Below are 18,579 nucleotides of genomic sequence, written 5' to 3' on the forward strand. Positions count from 1 at the left end.
TCTGCTCAGTGGAGCAACGTTTTATCTCACATACATAGGTGATAACAAGAGGATTTGCCACTCCAGCATGATAGCATCCTGGGGAACACCTCCAGCATGGATGAGCTTCATCAGACTATTGCGTATAGGGTAGTGAAAGATACAAATGACATAACTTCCTACCTTTTACTTCTTGCTTGCATATTGATATTAAGATCTTTTTTTGCTGTTTATAAGCCCACCATGGATTTGTTTAAACTGCCTGCAGACCTTGTATCACTTCTGCCCATTTCAGTTCTGCAAGTTTGTTTAGCACTTGCCTCTTTACTTGGTCGGTTGCTGGGGCTGGCCAAATGCTAATGAGTAGGAAGATATTAAGAGAATCAAATAGACTATCTGGTGAGTAGCACAACAGAATGCACTACCTATACTGTCAAATAGCTTCCATCAGCCCAACTTAAGCATATCTTAAGCATAACTTAAGCCTGGACTTCAATTTCTCTGTCAAAGTGCTATCAAAGCTCTTGTTTACAGACAGAAGTAACACTTACGAAAAAATAGTTCCTAAGTTAAGAAAAGTTAGCTAAACCAAATAATGCATAAGAAGATATGGCAGAAACATCACGCGTGAGCAAGACAATTTACTCATGAGTTGCTGTCATGCTCGAAAGTGGGTCCAGAGGAGGCGACTAAGATGTTCACAGGGCTAGAGTACCTCTCCCATGAAGATAGGCTGAGAGAGCTGGCATTGTTCAGCCTGGAGAACAGAATATTCCAGGGAAACCTTACAGCAGCTTTTCAGTACCTAACGGGGGCCTACAGGAAAAATAGGAAGGGACTCTTTTATCAGGATGTGTTGTGATAGGACCAGGGATAATGGTTTTAATCTGAAGAGGGTACCATTCAGATTAGTATCAGTATAAGAGAGAAATTGTTTACTCAGAGGGTGGTGAGGCACTGGAAGTGGTTTCCCAGAGAAGTTGTGTATGCCTTATCCCTGGAAGCATTCTAGGCCAATTTGGCTGGGGCTCTGAGCAACCCAATCTAGTGAACAGCAATCATGACTATGGCAGGGGGCTGGAACTAGGTGATCTTTCAGGTCACCTCCAACCTAAGCCATTTGGTGATTCTATGATTCTATATAGCAGCTCAATATCAGATCTAAGGGAACACACTTCCAAAGTGAAGAAAGTGAAGTAAAATAGAAGTCACACAGAATAACTAGACAGAGAAATGGGGCTCAGTGATGGTATCAAATTAACTCAAGTTTCCCAGCTCTCTCATACGAAGAGTTTCTAAAACAAATTGATTCTATTCTTTTATCTAACTCAATCCACCAAATACAATCAAGTGCAATCAAGACCAAAAGTATTTTGCTGTATGTGTTAGGAGGAGCAAGAAGCCTTAACAGCTGCATCTCCCCAAAAGGATGCAAATCTAGTTGACGGAGTAGATTCACTCTAGCTGCAGCAAGGACAAGTGATCCTGTGAGAATTTGCCTATGCCAAAAAGGTTAGTGAGGGCCAATATATCAGAAACTCTCGCAGTACTGAGGACTGACAGATCCTGATCTGTGTGAAATAAGGTGATGAACAGCCTTTTTACAGTGGAATCGCCAGCTCAGTAAATGAAACCCCAGCTTCACTTCACTATAAGGTTTGATGGACCTCATTGTGAAGTACAAGACTTCAGCAGCAATGCCATCTCAGTCTTCAATTCAACAGGACTAAAAATATACACTAACATCAACTACAACAAGCCCTCTCTACTGTAAAGTCAGTCCAGCATTGAGTGGCATCAAACAATATTTGATAAAATGCACTAGCTGTATGGCTCGAGCCTCTGCTAAATTATGGACAGCTGGTACCTTATTAATCTTTGATTTCACAACAACCTCCTTATGTTGGCACCTTTACTTCCTGACATCTCAATCTTTGGAGAGCTAATGATTGGCAAAATAAACACTACCAAGTCTAAAGGACATCATTTCCAGTTTAAACCAAAATCAGTTTTTCTCTTCACATTTTCTGCCTACAGTTAAAATTCCACCCAGGACTTCACATCATCAGTGCCGTTAGAGCAGATGTTAAGAAGACATAGCTTCCAAAGCTAAGTAAACAACAGTTCAAGGGTATACTGCAAAGATGTCTTCACAAATCTTTCCCTCCTCTCTGAAGAGTTCAAGGAAACCCACATAACCACTAACCCTTCCCTTCTTGCAGGTCTCATCCTGCAAAGATAGGCTAAAAGCATAGTCACAAATGATGCAGCAACCCCTCAGAACTACCAAAGACTGACTCCAACAATATTCACATCTCTTACACACCAAGTGGACCACCTCTGTTGAAATACAGGATACTGTAACATGCATAGGAATAGCGCCAGCACCTTAAAACAGCAAGCACTACAACAGCACAGCAGCTTAATACTTACACTCAGCAGGAGGCACTTGTTTTCTTTGATGGCACCTATGCAGCCCACGAAGCCAATGATCATGACAAAAGTTCCTGTGACAATCAGCAGATTGGCAGCTGACAGTGATGGGAAAGATGAAGAGAGGGTGGCAAAGTTCCCTTGAGTAACTGCCAGCCAGATGCCCACTCCAAGGATTCCACAGCCCCCCAACTGGAAAAATAAAGTGAAAAAAAAGCTCAGTTGTTGTATCAAAGTAACCCCAGATTTTAATCCATATCAATACAGCAGTGAATCAATACAGCTTCACTGTAGCAGCCATGCCTAAGAACGATCTTTAGTTACAGCACTTTCAGCCCAAAGTAGACAATGCAGACAAAGGAAAACACTTTATAAAGAGGAAATTTATCAATAAGATAATACAATCAAAAAATGACCCAAATTTCAGATGAGATGAGGACTTCACTGGTTTAGGAAAAATCTTAAAGGGAAGCAGTAGTACAGGCTCTTCTGGTATGTGAGCAAGGAGAAGGGAGCATGGCAGCAAAGGCAGTCACCACCACAAAAACATCAAATTTACAATTATTATATACACAAGGAACTTTTAAAAATGCAAACAATTATAAGCCTGCTGCTTATAATTGAGATAAAGTCTGCACAATTGTAACAAACTGAGTAAAGTTGAGCAATTAAATAGAATTAAATCAAAGGGGATTTTGCATTATTATACAGTCACACAGCAGCGCATCACTTACATTTCTTTCTTTCCTACCTTCCCTTTAAAATAACCAATTTTTATTGAGTTTTATAATTGCACTTTATTATCCAAACCAATTAAAGGTGAGGAAAAAAAACTGCATTCATAGAGTAGTAAGCCACACATAGGAGCATATCAATTAAATGTCTGCATAAAATGGATGAACATAAGGCAACTCCTGAACCAGAAGAGGAAAAAGACAGAGCTAATCCTGGGGCAGAGCTAAGCCTCTGAAATGAAACACAGAAGAGAAACCCAAAAGCCAAAGCAATTTCTTAGTGCTAATTGCTAAGGTTGCCTCTGCATGATACTGAATTTCCCCTCAGGAGGAGACAAGAATGGTGGCTCTACCCTAGTTGCAAACAAGACTGCTTTTGTTCAGACCTAAGAAGCAAAACTGTACCTCATTGCAATGTACCTCAGCTGCATCAACCTGAATGTCTCCACTGAGAGAAGGCGGACCAGGACACGTGGACTCACAACATCTCATTAAGTTGTCTTTCCATATATATGCATCCCATATCGCAACATTCAAGCTGGTGCAGTGCGCCCTTGGTAAGCACCAAGGAGGGACAGTACCTGCAGTGACCACATACACTGAAGTACCTTTCTTCACTGCCCACTTGTGTACTGTGATATTTACAGTGGTCTAAAATGACTAACCAGGAGACAGGAGTAGGAAAAATACTACAGGAAGATAACCCATAGAAAATTATCTGGAGTACCTGAGGACATGTAAACAAAAGTTATCATCCTAGGCCAAGGAAAAAATGGAAAAAAGGAGGCATATATGCTCTAAAAAGGGAAGACAGTAAAATAATATCTATTGGGAAGAGGCCCAAGCTAAAACCAGAATAATCAGAGCACTGGCAATTAGTGCCAGTTCTTTCTTGCAAAGCAATTCCGTAGCACCAATAAAAGGCAGCTTATTTCATTCCTATTCACATTCTCTGTGTTGCTACATGCTTCAAGTAATACAGGTGCCTACAACTCCTGCTTGTATTATAGGATGTGGGTCAGGACATGCTTGCTGTTCCTCCACCACCCGCTAGGTTCTTTATGATGTACAACACACAACACCGAAGATGACATTTCCCTTAGGACATCAGGCTACAGCACCATCTCCTTTCACAGTCATTCTTGGCTGCAAAACAGAGAAACCATTGGCAGTACAAAACTTCACAAAACCAGATGTTTGATGTAGAACACTGCAACTGTGGCTGTCCCATTTACATCAGGGCTGAATATTTCAGGTCAGTTTGTCAGCAGGAGCATCTCACTATGCTGTCCTTGATTCAGAGGTACTCTAATATATCTCAGGCTCTCTATCAGCTCATTATCTTTATGTTTTTGAAGAGGGAACACATACTTTTTCCTTATGTCGACTAACCAAAATCTAACAAGTACAAAGGGATCCTTTGAGCATTAAACCATTTGGCTATAATGGATTTCACAGAGTGCTTCTTAGACACCAGCAGCACACACAACTGAAGGTTGCTGCACGTTACTCCAGCCCTGTTCCTCCTCCCACAGCAGAATGTTTCCTTGTGGTGCTTGAGTACAGTCACGGAGCTGCCATACAACTACCTGGAAAATGGAGGATGCCCTTGATGTTGGTCTACGCTACTCTTTCCACCAAGGGCTGAGCCACAACTCTAAGTCTGTGGCCACAGGACACAGTAACACTCAAGCATCTGGTTAAGAACACAAATAAGGGAACTCAAGATCCACCAAGACAGCCACAGGAACCTTTCCAATGAGGGCAGAATATTTTCTGGTTCCAAATGGCCCCCTTTCCTTTTGCTTTTCTTATTCTGAACAGAAGCGTAACTCCCAGTTTCAATTCCAGGGACCAGAGGGATCGTGTTTATTTATGCAAGGTATCTCAAACAGAAGAGAACTGTCATAATTGATTCTTTGCTGCCTGATTTGGTTTCTTCATCTTCATCTCTAAAAAGCTACTAAACTATGGATAATTTTGCTTAGTAACTTATGCTGTTCCTTTTCCTCCACTTTTTCTTCCTCTACTCCATCTCTCAATCCTTGCCAGTATCAAACAGGCAGAAGAAGAGTGATGAGATGACAAGTCTTGACAGCCTTCAGGATTTGCTGAGATACAAAATTAAGCAAAACCAAAACCATTACGAGGGCTACTCCTGAATATCTGGTGTCTTCCTTGCAAATAGCTGTCACATTTAGAACACACACTAAACGTTGAAACAAAAAGATTAGTGATAAGACCACAGCCTGAAGCTGGCAACCTTACACAACTCTGTATTGGTACTACATGGAGACTGCAAGGCTAATTCAAAAAGAATTTATTAAAAAAAAAAAAAACAAAAAGAAGAAAAAATCCCCAAAGATATCAGGCCACTGACGACATTTTTTAATCTTTTGTGAAATGTTTAACACATTATTTGCCTAATTGTTCATGATATTCCACTCTCTCGAGCAAGGCAATTGTGAATGAAACAACAGAATGCAGCATTTTTTAACATTTTTTTCTAGTAAATGTTGCATTTTTTAGTAAAATCTTTTATTCTAGTGCCCAATCTGGGATAGTTCCATAGCCCTAAGACTGGAGATTGAATTGAGATTTTAATTATGTTTGTGGTCTAGGATAGACTGTGGTGGAAATCTGGAAGAGGCCATCCAATGTGTCAGTTTCTCAATTCTAAAGTATCAACTATAAAAACATAAACAGTGGGTCCTTAGCAAGCCCTGGACTTTGCAGTCGACTGTGGAAGGAGTGGTTCATTTTGCTTACGACAAATTGCTTGTGGGCATTTAAATACCAGAGTGTAGCAGTAAAGCTGGTGGCTCACCCTAAGAGCAGAGATTCAGTCCATCTCTTTCTCCCTGGGAGACACAGCCACGTGCGAGTTCACTCTCTTAGCAGAAAAGCTGTCTGCAAAATTAGATCCTCCAAATTGTTCTAATGGGCTACAAAATAAATTATTCAGGCTTTAGAGCATACACTTAAAATTGATCTTACACTATTGTAAACAAAGTAATCCCAAACAACCCCGGATATATGCGTGCTGTTAGAGAAAATAATTCTGAAGTTACAGCTACACACTTAAAATACAGCAGGAGAAATTGCCTCATTGTTCATCATAATGGTGTTGGTGTCCTTAAGTGTTTTTTATATTGGTTTTGTTACATTGAGAATGCATCTAATCAAGGCTTCTCATACTGTGACTGATTAGGATCTACCCATCACACTTTCCTTTTAGATAAAAACTATTCCTGTTATATTAAAAAATCCACTGATAACAGGACTCAAGTGGAAGCACGACCAGTTTTTTTGCAGTTATAATAATTCACTTAGAAAGATTTTTCTCTCCCAGTCTCCACAAATTTAAACTGGCTTAAAATGGCTTTCTCAATCCCACTTGCTACGCAGTTATTCTTCTGCAAATGTTCTTCCCCCCTCCTTTAACTATGGAGTAAGAGCTTACAATGAAAAAATCAACATCAAAGTATTAATAGCTGTGATGTGAACATTACCCAGCAAATGCTCTTGTAATGTAAGGCGTACTTAAATAACTGTTTCTAGCTGTTTCATATGTATCTAGCTAGATACATATGTCAGGTGGAAATGTAATATGTACGTACGTACACTGACAGGATGTACATACGTACACTGACAGGATGCAATGAATCCAGGATCCTACATGTACAAAGCAGAAGCTCACATGCTACTGCAGGGACTGCAGCTTTCTCTACAAGCACACAGACAACTTCTTGCTGCAGCAGCTGCCTGTCTTGTTGAAGGATCTGGAAACTAGCCTGCTGGCCATTTGTAGAGAACATCTTCAAGCCAGCATTGGTGCGGCCTTAAGACTAACAAATAAATCTCTGGACCCGTATCTGCATCACATCACCACATACTGAACGTGCAGCCAGTGTTCCACCACTGGGACGGGCTCTTTAGCAGAGCTTATCTGATATTCACCAGTAGCATCACCACAGTGTAGCACATGCTGCAATTCTCTTGCTAGTCAGAGGTCTAAAATCTAACAAATGTAAGAGGCGAGGATGTCATAAAAAGTTCATCTCTTTGTGCCTTGGATTTTGGAAAGTTGAGTACTGCATGAGGAACTGAAGTGCTTTCTGCCTTTATTATAATTAGGCTCTAGGGCTCTGAACTGCAGAGCCAAACAATAAGTGCAAGCCTCATGTAGGATGGCCGTGATCTGAGCAACATCATTTTAGCTATGATTTAAAAAAGAATCAGCAAAAAACCATCAGTTCGTGGGGACAACATTTGTGAGAATGAAGAGACTGGAATAGAAGCAATCCCTAAAATCCAGTATCGGACAGGAAAGGAAAATAGAGAAAGATAGTTTTTAAAACAGGCAGAGTTCATTTTGTCCACGGGTTTAAAACCAATTAAAGTACTTATTAAGAAAACACTAACCTGTACTTTGGAATTTGCGGCCACAGTTTTGTGGATATCAAAATATAAGCAGGGTCAAAAAGAGATTACACAAAGCCAAGGAGGGCAAAGCGCGCTGGTTTTATTGAAAATGACATATTGAATGCAAACCTTGCATATGAAGAACTCAAAACTGTAAACTGAAGCAGCTGAGAAAAGTATCCATTTTCTTATACTCCCTCTCAGCACTCCTAACTGGCCATGACCCAAAGCCGGGTATTTGGCTAGATGAAACCTGGTCAACATTATGGGCATTTGTTAAGTTCTCCTTACCTCACTCTTTTCCCCCCTCTAGTTTTAGTGCTCACTTAGAATTTAAACGTGAAGGTTTTTTCTTGCTTGGCATCAGCCTATTTTCAGACATGGGTTTATGGAGAGAGACACCAATGAAAGAGTTAATTCCCTGTTTCTCCTTACCCACGTCATACTCTCATATATATAATTTTTTTTTAATCAATGAGAGCATGGCCTATTCAAACCAAATTGAGGAGATCTGCCATGCAATTAGTTACAAGGTCAGAAATCTCTTTCCCTCCCTCAGATCCACTGCAGAAGCTGTATTTCTCTTCCACTGGGCACAGTGATTACAGTCGCAGGTCTAACCTGTAGGATCACCCTATAAGCTCCAGCGTTGGTGAATCAGCACTAAACTACAAGCAACGCAGTACTTAAACTAGAGTACATTAAAAAGAAGAAATAAGGATCGAGTTATTTCACGCATTTTGGAGCTGAGTAAAGATACCTCCACTTCTGCACTTCACACATACGCATTCCCTTCTCCTGTTATCACTGCCTTCTGCTCTTGCATCATGACCCAGGTTGTCAGTAATGTTTATGGAATTTGGACAGCCACCAGCAAATTCTCAGCTGTCATCACTCCAGAGCACTTCAGCTGTCTCGTAATTTGCATCAAACAATCAGTGAGAGCTGGCTTACAGAGCCTCTAGATCCTTGCAAGAAGTCTCCTGATTTCCCAATACCGAGATTAAGCAGCCTATTAAAACTTGGCTGAATACAAACACATGCCTTGTGCACCATGCATGTCTTCTACACCCTGGCTATCAGGCTGTGTCCCCTAAGGAGGTCTTTTCAGAGCAGCATAAGGGTAGAAAAGTCATTAGTCTATTCAGTTATAGGATAGACCTAAAAAGTCTATTGAAGCTTGGGATTTCAACAGGAGGCTGCGTCATGAGGTTTATACAGAAGGAAAACAAAACAAAAACCAACACAACAACAAACCTGCAGTCCACAAATCCCTTCTGTAGGGTAGAAGACTCAGGAAATAATTTCCTTGCCTAATTCAGACGGGCTCTCAGCCGCACTGCTTCACAGACAGACACGTCTGGTCTCAGCTCGGATGAGCGCCAGATCCACCTAGCAGACAGACATTATTCCACAGAAATTACACATCACAAATGGATGCTGCTCTACTCTCAGACTCAACACTTTCTTGATAAGAACATCTACTCACTGTAGCATATTAGCTTCAGCCAAAATTTTATTTTGTTCTGGTGTCATTTTAGTCCACTCTCAAACTCTTCTCTGATATCTCTATGACTCTGAGGAAGATGTTTCAAAAGAGTGCATCTGAGTAAAGCACAAAGTATTTCAAATGTCAATCTCTTCGTCTTTGCAGATAAGCAGTGCACAGCAATTAAAAACTAAAAGCTCTATGAAACTAGTTGTTAGCCACTCCATTTCTGCATTTTGCTTAGGAAAGTGATGTTAAGGTTCAAGTATAAAAGTGTCATCTTGCAATACAGGGCATTATGTATGTGCCCAGAATCTTCTAAGAGCCACACAGCTCTCCTCTTCACTAGTGCCAGCCAGCATGGCAGATCACTCGCTGCCCCAATCAGCACTGTTGCACGAGACCTTTTCTTGCAAGGTGATTCACTTGCTGTCTGCCTCTCCATTACAAGCTGCCATCCGGTGGTGCAACGCAGTATAGAGCTCAAAATTATTTCAAAGCTGATGTCATGCATCATCCTGGGGTTCATGCTCTCATTGCTCTCTTCCTTGCTATTAGCACAGGTTTGAAGATACACACTTTAGGAGCTAAATAAGATTTGTTTTAGGATATTCCAGCCAGTGTGTGAGCCTGACAAATAGCGAGAACTTTTATCAAGCCTGAAAATTCTACAGACTTCAGAGCTTACGGGAAAAGAAATATCATAAGAAAGGCATTTGTTTTCATAGTGTCAATAATGGAAACACAAGAAGTTGTTTTTTCAGTTATCCTGCAGAGGAAAGAGCCTCAAGAGCTTAAGCCTTAAGAAATTCATTATCCCTCCCCAGTCGAGTTCCACCACTAAATTGCGGCCCCATACAACTAAAGTAAATTCAGGGCCAACTGAAGATGTAAAAAGACAGAATATCATACTGACATCCTGCTAATGGAAAAGTGAATAAAAAGCCTTTCAGTTAATCCCTGCTGCTTTATGAGCTGTATTCTCCTAAGCACTTGCTCCTTTAAATCATAGTTATCTATCAACTACTGTTACAAAAGAACAGAACTGCAACAGTTATGAGTTAACACATCCAGTGTAAAAACTGTATTTTCCTTTTACAGGTTCAAAATTCATTGAAACACTTCAATATGCTCAGTGCCATCCTTATCGAGCAAAGCATTTAAGCACATGCTTAACTGTCAGTGACTTTAATTAGTCACTGTCTTTCCAGGTTTGAGTTTTAACCTCTAACAAAGCAAAAGCGTTAAAGCTCCTCAAACATCATTTCTAAATTCATCTGGGATGACAGTAATGAAATCGATACAGTCCTAAGGAAGAATATATGTGTTGGGTCTGGAATCAGAATGAATAAAATGAAGTTAAAGCTTTTAAAAAGAAGCAGAAATAGAAGAAAACAGAATGTGCTCTGCAATCTCAGTTCTGTGCCCTCTGTAAAATAATAGTTTCTAGTGACTTCGGAGCATAAACTGGGAAACAACCAGATCTGGAGTTCTAGATGCAATTTTTGTCACTTGTTGCCACATACATGTTGCTAAATACTGAAAATGAAAGAAGCAAAAGGTGAAATTTGGTCTTCTACACAACATAAGAACTGAGATTTCTGGAAAGGAGATTATCTACAGAGAATTTTACCATCTGGTGAGATGCCAGGAGAAACTATGGATAATGAGCACCAAATAACGACACCAGAAGCCACAGCTCAGTTCTTTGGTTTACATAGATTTCTTGCACAAGAAATAACACAGATTATTTGGTGTCTGCAGTGTTATTCTCTTTTAGACATTGAAAAGGTTTAGATTGAGATATACTGAAATAAGATGACAGGGGTCATACAAAACCAAACATAAACAAACAGATTTCTTAAACAATACAAAGCCAAAAGAGACAGTCTTTCTGTTTCATTTTACTCAAGATGTTTTTAAAACATGTGCTAACAGGCACAGTCTGCAGCAAAATGCAAGTAAAAATATTTTTATGTTAGATGTATAATCCATCCATAGAGGTATGCAGATAGCACAGGGCTGGTTACTATAGAAACCCCTAGAGTGCATATAGATACATACTATAGTTGGAATGTAAAATTAGTTGTGTATCTAAAAGAGAAAATTGCTGATAGTGTGGGAAAGAAAGAGCTAAGGCTGATATCCTTCCTCACAAAAGCTTCCAAGAAATACCGAGTCTTGACTATATAAGCCTATATCTGATTAAAAATGCTCTGAATAAAGGGTCTCCCATGATGCACACTGGCAGAAGATAATCTTAGTTCTGAAAGTTGAGGCAGATCAGGAAAACAGTCCCTGTTTTTTTGTCCTGAAACGGGGGAGGCTTGGGGATGTTGTTTTTACTCATGTGTTTGGCTCTTTACATCTCAAGGCTGGTTTTAAGAGCATCCTTTCCACAGGTCCCAGATCATGCTGATGTAATTTCACTGTGATAATGGCTAATTTTCCTGATGGAGACCTTTTCAAAGAGAAATTGGTTTTCTTGGTCTAACCAATCAAGTAGGTCATCTTCCCCTGAAGAATACAGCTATTCCATACTCTCCCCTGCCATTTGTACTTTTGATGTTCAGTCATTTGCTCAGCAGCTGGTGGCACTAGAACGACACACATACAAGGATATTTAGGGTCACAGCCAAGTAATTCTCTGAAGACTGTCAGAGGGCAGGCAGAGGGCCAGAGGTGCAGGTTAGTGGGAATGCCAGAAGCAGTGCACTCTGTTCCCTTGGTCCCATCACAGATGTGCCTGCAATCTGCCCTGCCTCGAACAAGCAATACCCCGAGTCCTTTCAAAGACAAATATGCTGGACTGCAGACAGACCATCACATGGGCAGCTCGCTCCTTGAGTGGCTCAAGTCCTGCTCAGGAAAAACAGTAGGAAAAATTTCTGAGAAAAAGGAGTGGTAAGGTACTAGAAAAGGATGCCTAAGGAGGTGGTAGAGTCACTGTCCCTGGAGGTGTTCAAGAACTGTGTAGGTGTGGCAATGAGGGACATGGTGGTGATGGATTGACAGCTGGACTAGATAAACTTAGAGGTCTTTTCCAACCTTTATGGTTCTGTACATTGAGCCACCTCCAGTAGGCACAGGAAGGTTTCAGAAAGCAGTTGGACTTTCACACAATATCCCAGCTCCTAAAAGCTAGGAAGCTCTGTGACAGACTCCAGCATGACTCTCGTATCTGAACAACGCATGAAAAACTTGTCACTGATATTTATTAACAGGCTCCTTCACATTCATGCTAATAGTAAAGCTAGCGATACTTCCACAGTGCAGAAAAACAGCATTCTACAGCATCAATCAATGAAAGCAATGTAAAGGGGGAGCTTAGTATTGCGAATAAAATGAACTATGTAACACCTGGAATACTAGGCGAAGGTATTCGTGCCTTGCGTACAAAAGAAAATTGTGCAATGAAGGTCTGGTTCAGATCACTCTGATGCAATTCTTCCTTCTCCTTTTCTCTCCCTGCGGCCTCCCCATTGCAACCACTGCCACGTTTTGCTGTGAAAACCCATTACTGTCTGGGATGGAATGTGACCTCTTGTCTGCTCTAAGAGCTCACTGGCAAAATGAATGCACACAGTCTCAATATTCTTTCCTGTATTAAACAAAACCACCCCAACCAGGGTACCCAAGATATAAATATATCTCCATGCAGGGAGCCAAGCATGCTAGCAGTAGCAACACTAATGAAATTTGAAATGCATTGTGACCCACTAAGACCTTCCTTTACTGAGGTTTAGCTATTCACTGAGACAGGGAGAATGATGAAATTCGTGCACCACCACAAGCTTTTCATTAAAAGACTTTTTGAAATAGTCCCATCAATAAATAGCTCACATAGCCTTAGGAAAGGTTTTTTGCCACTTTTAGGATCGATGCCCTAATCAATAACAGAGTTGTGAGCAATAATCACACCCAAATGATAAGCAGCCTCACTTCACAAAGCTCATCTGCTTTCACTGAACACCATCAGAAAGCCAAGGAAGATGAGTTCCAAATCTTTTATGGATTCTTCTAAATGGATTGTTAATAATATTTGTACAGGCAAACAAAGTATTAACTACCAACACAATTGCCTAACAATGCCATGTAAGCAGTCTCTTGTAACAAAACCAGCATTAGGCCCAGAATAGCATCTCTCACTGACGAGTCCAAATGTCTCGTCAAGACAACTATTCTAATTGGATGGGAGTACAAGAGAAAGCAAAGATTATTCCCTTGTTTTATGTTAGCAATTTTTAATGATTGTTTATTTATATTAGGCTTTGCTATGCAATAGCACATTTGAGACTTTTCTGCACTCTTACTGGTGCTATTTATATACGATTGCTGTATCCCAAGCCACTTCCAAGCACGGGCAGCACGCCATCAGTAATGAATGCCACCTCAAATAATCATTTTTTCTGCACTAGTTATCCCCAAAGGAAACAATATAGTCTTCTCTTATCATGAACCAACTATCTGCTATGGAAGCATTTCAGCTGCTTTGGAATAAACACATCTCCGATCAGCAATGTCACTGCAATGTACAGATAGGAGAGCCCATAGCATCCCTTGTCTTCATATTTTATTTGGCTTTATCTGTTTTGGGGAATCCACTGAAGTGAGCACAAAGATTACGAAGTAAAAATGAGTATAAAGCATCCTTTAAACAACAAGCCCGCACCACAGGCTACCTAACAGTGCCCTTCTAGTCTTACAAATACCGCTGTCAGAATCTGAACTGCTCAAGATTTTTGGAACAAATCCCATCTCCCTTTGTCACGTGCTACAGGATACAACACAGAAGGACCGCAAATATTTCGGTCTAACTTCAGACCCGTGCAACTAACTTTTGGACATTTAAAGTGGCTTGCATGTGACTGATGTCACTTTAGATGTCAAGGCTATCAGTAGCTTCTAAATATCAGCGTAGCTTAATCTAAGCCCACCTTTATCAGCACCATTAACAGCACTGATCGAAATTCCCCTGACCACATCCACAGCCCAGATGCCCACAATGACCAGACAGCTGTAAAGGTCACTGCAGCCCAGGGCAGCCCCACCCCTGATCAATGCAGAGATCACAGGGGTGACCAACAGAAAATCCCTCCGCTGTCCTGTTTCCTAAAAGACTCATCTAAGATAATTATCACTGCAAACGACAGGTCATGAAATTTCATTATCCTCCTCGAGGTGATTTGGTAATTAACTCATCTACCCTTATTAATTAAAAATTACATATTGCTTTTTTTTTTTTTTGCCTACCTTATGGTAAGACCATGCTATCGTATAGCTATTAAAGCCCCGTGCGTGTGCAAATACACACAGAGCGTGAGGAATCAAACCCTCCCAGTTCAGCAAATGGAAAGCATTCAGCTGTACACGTTCTTGCACTGCCCGTCACACGTGTTGCTTGGCAGCTCTTAATAAAGGAGGATGACTGACACGAATTTATAGCTTATTACTTTGCCCTCTCACGTTATAAATTCATGAAACAGTTGTAGTTTATTGCAGTTTTATGTGTGTCAATTTTATTTACATACTCTCTCTTGCCATTAGAGGGGAAAAAAGCTTTTGGGTTTCTGGAGATTCTCAATCACTCTGTGCTGGGGCCTGAAATGGGATGGAAACAAAGACTTCTGGCTCATCTAAAAATAAACCGCCACCTCAAACTCTTTCTCAGCACAACCTTCCATCATAAAGCACTGCTACATAAATACAGCTTTATAAATTATGTATCTTAAGTCTTTGTGTGCTCACAGCAGTTTACCAATAAATGTTCGGCGATTCCTTCTGAAAAGAAAAAAAAAAAAGGTCATAAAATCATTGCTAGTGATGATAAATGATTACAGCTTAATAACAGTCAAGCTGACAAAGCTGAAATGTCCACAGGGTGTACTGCAATTCTAATGCCACAGGTGGAAAAATAAAAAGCTTCCAAATATAAATGTTATAGCCTTCAGCAGAGAGGAAAACCAGAGAAAGGCCTTATGACACCAGGCTGCGTACTAACTCTAGGATGTCCCCCAAAACAGAAATGGCAGAAATTTAATGCCAACTTAACAGGTGAGGGTATAAACCTGCTTCAGGACAGAGACAATTGCAATGTGTCTGTGGGAGAAGACTGATGAGAGAATAAGATTAGAGAGAGATGTGGGATAAGAAAAGGCAGTTAAACGTTGAAAAGCATAACTTTATTCAAACAAGAAGAGGATACCTTGGATACTAAACTCTATTCTTGGGTTAACTAGAACTTCAGTCTATGGATAGGAAGGAAGAAGGGGTCAACAAGACTCTTGTTTGAACTTCAGGCTAAAAACTGTATTTGTGAATCAAGTGAAAAAATCTTTTAAAATATCTCTTCATCAGGACACTTACAGTCTGCAGCTGTACTGTAAAGAACCTGCTCATAATTAATGACCCATAGCCACTTAAAGCTAAATGACTGATTTCAAATTGCAAACGAGCAGCTGAGTAATGAGAGAATGTCTCAAGTTGATTTCAGCAATCTCCATACCAATTCTGATAACATTTTAACAGGCGAGACGCAACCAAAGGGACAGAAAGCTCCCATCATTGGAGCTTTGCTTTAACAGCTTGCCTTCAAACAACACAGTGAATACCTAATGGCATCACTTCAGTATTTTTTCTGGCATTTCAGTCCAGCAGGTTCCCTTGCTCTGCCAATGTCAGGTAAGCTTTATTTATCAAATGACAGCAATGCTTCTGCTAAATCGAGAATGATGAAATCTTTCCTGGCATGTGGCACATCTCAAGGATCATGCTACTGCAATGGATTTTTCCCAGGAAAACAACAAAGAAGTATCTAATTTTCAGTCCAGCTCCCCTCTTTCCCACATCCCTTTAAGACTGCAAACACTGCAATGTTTGCTGACAAAAGAAAAGGACATGTATGAAAGCACGGCTGAAATATTGCAGGACACAGAAAGTAAGCAGGATGAATGAGAGTCTTCAAATAAAACTGGAAAGATAAAGGAGAGAAAATGCAAAGAAAAGTTATTTGAGTAAATAGCCTATTCTGCTTAGTTCCCTTCATACTCAGTGATCTGAATATTCCCTTACCATCCTTGCCATTCCATGCTGAGATATGCAACCTCAGCAACTTTTGCTATTTTCCAGGAAGCCTGCATTCAAACCTACATTGAAGACCTTCTGTGTTCATTGGACCAAAACTCCTTTCTGCTCAATGACTCATTTCCTTATGGAGAGAGAATGAAGCTCAAAGAAACCTTTTGCACGCAATTGATAGAGAAAATGGGCAGAAAGGGATCTCCAGCCCAAGGGACAGAAAACTGCCAGACTATGTAAAGAAACTCGATGCTAGAAAACATTTCCCACTTATGTTCAGCAGGCTTTTGTCATCCAAGCTATCTGATGCTATGGATTCAACAATACGTTATCTGGGAGTCATCCTTCAGATTTTTTGCACAGCCTCCAAGAAACAGACCTGCCAGTAGCAGTCTTCCTATCTACCTCCGCCATACCACAACTATGAGAGAAGCATTCTCCCTACAAAGCAGCTGATGTGCTGCTGCTCTCTCCCAGGGTCAGGCGTATTACTTTGAGTAAGACAAGATGTGGGATGCATGGTCCCATTTTTCAGCCAGTACCTCTCTTACCATTCCTACAAACCTCCCTCTGATGCCACCAGAATCACCTACGCACTGTGCAGCTGCTCCATGCTGGACCTTGACCCATGATGGAGCAAGAAACAAAGCTTTAAGCGTCACTGCAGAGGCATATAGATTTTCTCAAAGTCTGCCATTTAACAGAACGTCTGCCTTTCTGGTTCAAAATTGCGGGGAGTAAACTGTGTTCAGGCAGGAGATAATAAGCTAACAAAGAAAATACAGATTTGGAAGCAGAAAAAAGTTAGAGAAAAGCTCCAGAGAAAGCTTTCCCTTCACTGCAGTAGCACAGGGAAAGCTGATGAAAATACGATGTCACTATGCTCCTTTATTTTAAGGGAGAACGTGGCTGTTGGCAAGCTGCTGTCTGGGTAATTGCTTCCTCCTTGGTCCGGTGAATCTGAGATTTGTTGTCAGCCTTCCAGGGGCAGGGAAAAGCTCATCTATCTCTTCCATTTTATCAGGATGAAATGGCCATGGGATTTGCTCAGTTGTGCAGCATTAGAGTGAATGATTACAAGGAAGTGCTAAAACACCACCAAGACATGCGGTGCTGCCACGGCTGCGCATTACTCCTCTCTGACAAAAACTAGTTCTTAAAAGAATAATTATCTTAAGTTGTAATCTTCAACAGCTGTGGATGGTGCAATAGCTATAACTAGGTTTTGAAATACTAGCGTCTTAAATAAATACTCCTGTCAGGACCTCCAAGTGATCAAAGCATGACACCATTTCCAGAGAGCTCAATGTGGTATTGAAGTCAGCTCTCTTCAGGCTTTCTATGTAAAATGTTATCCTGCTCTCACAAGCCCACTAAAAGCACAGTCAGGCTTACTTTGACAGCTTTGTACACAGAATTCTGTATATTCAGCCTGCTGCACTGACTCGCACATTAGAACAGGCAGAGCAGAAGAGATTTTAGAGAGAAAGAGGCAATGGCTTGCCCTGCAGTGCAACCTCCTTCTTCAGGAGTGACCTCCCCAGGCAACACTCCTGTTCAAAGAGGTTCTCATTTGGGAGCAAGCTAATTCTGTCACATTTACTTTCACTCAATAGACAAGTTCTGTAGAGCCTTGCAGGCGGTACAATATTTTTCAGACTGAAGTGGAAAAAACATTGGCTTAGGAAGGAATCCTGCAGCTTTGTTTTACTCTAAATACATTCAAACATCAAGATCTTCCTCTTTGAATCAGTGCAATCCAGGACAAAGCACGAAGTGAGTCTGCAAGGGCTGCAGGTAGCTGGGAATGTCCCCCGAACCCTCATGATGCCAGTGACACAACAGCACTTGGCACTTAGCACACTAAATGTACTTCAGGGCTTTCAACAAGTAAAACTTTCACCTTCCCTCGCTCTTAAATTGGCAAAACAAGCATACTGTTCCCTTAAAGCCAGCCAGAAATGGGAAATTAATTCTGACAAGGGGGACAAGACGCTCACCGTGAAACTTCCCCTGCCTCCTACCCAACAGCAACTCTTGGAAAGCCAGGCTTATTACAGACACAATTGACTCACAATGAAACTTTGCTATAGGGCAAGAAAACTACAGGCAGAAAAATAATTTCTCTCTGTGCAGCATCTGCTTGCTGACTTTATTGCAGTTGCCAACTCAAACTGCTGAATTAAATAGTGGCAATATTTGTACAGGCAGGAGAAACACTCAGAATCACTAAGTGAGAAACTGTGCTCCTCTCTTTCTACACCCATTTCTGTCCTTAGCAGAATGGACCCTCCAAAGCTCCGCAAGGAAAAGAGTCAACTTTTCTCAAGGTGCCTCAAAGCACGTACATAACTGCTCTGCACACAGGCTCAGGCAGAAGGGTTTCAACATGGGGTTAAGCAGGTGCCAAACACTTTGTGCAGAACTCAGCTGGTACCTTCT

General features: G+C 40.9%; 1 protein-coding gene across 10 annotated transcripts in view; it reads right to left on the reverse strand.

The window, feature by feature from the left end:
• TSPAN4 (tetraspanin 4) overlaps window positions 1–18,579 on the reverse strand; it is a 393,745-nt gene that overhangs the window by 63,653 nt on the left and 311,513 nt on the right. For 8 of the 10 annotated variants that reach the window (XM_052692762.1, XM_052692761.1, XM_052692763.1 and 5 more), the window contains one exon: window positions 2,413–2,604. The exons of the other annotated variants lie outside the window; for them this stretch is intronic. In XM_052692762.1, the coding sequence (XP_052548722.1) occupies window positions 2,413–2,604 (192 nt within the window). The remainder of the gene's footprint in view (window positions 1–2,412; window positions 2,605–18,579) is intronic. 10 annotated transcript variants of the gene reach the window in all.

The sequence above is a fragment of the Tympanuchus pallidicinctus genome, unplaced genomic scaffold (genome assembly GCF_026119805.1).
Source record: "Tympanuchus pallidicinctus isolate F22 unplaced genomic scaffold, pur_lepc_1.0 scaffold3, whole genome shotgun sequence".
Classification (NCBI taxonomy): Eukaryota; Metazoa; Chordata; class Aves; order Galliformes; family Phasianidae; genus Tympanuchus; species Tympanuchus pallidicinctus.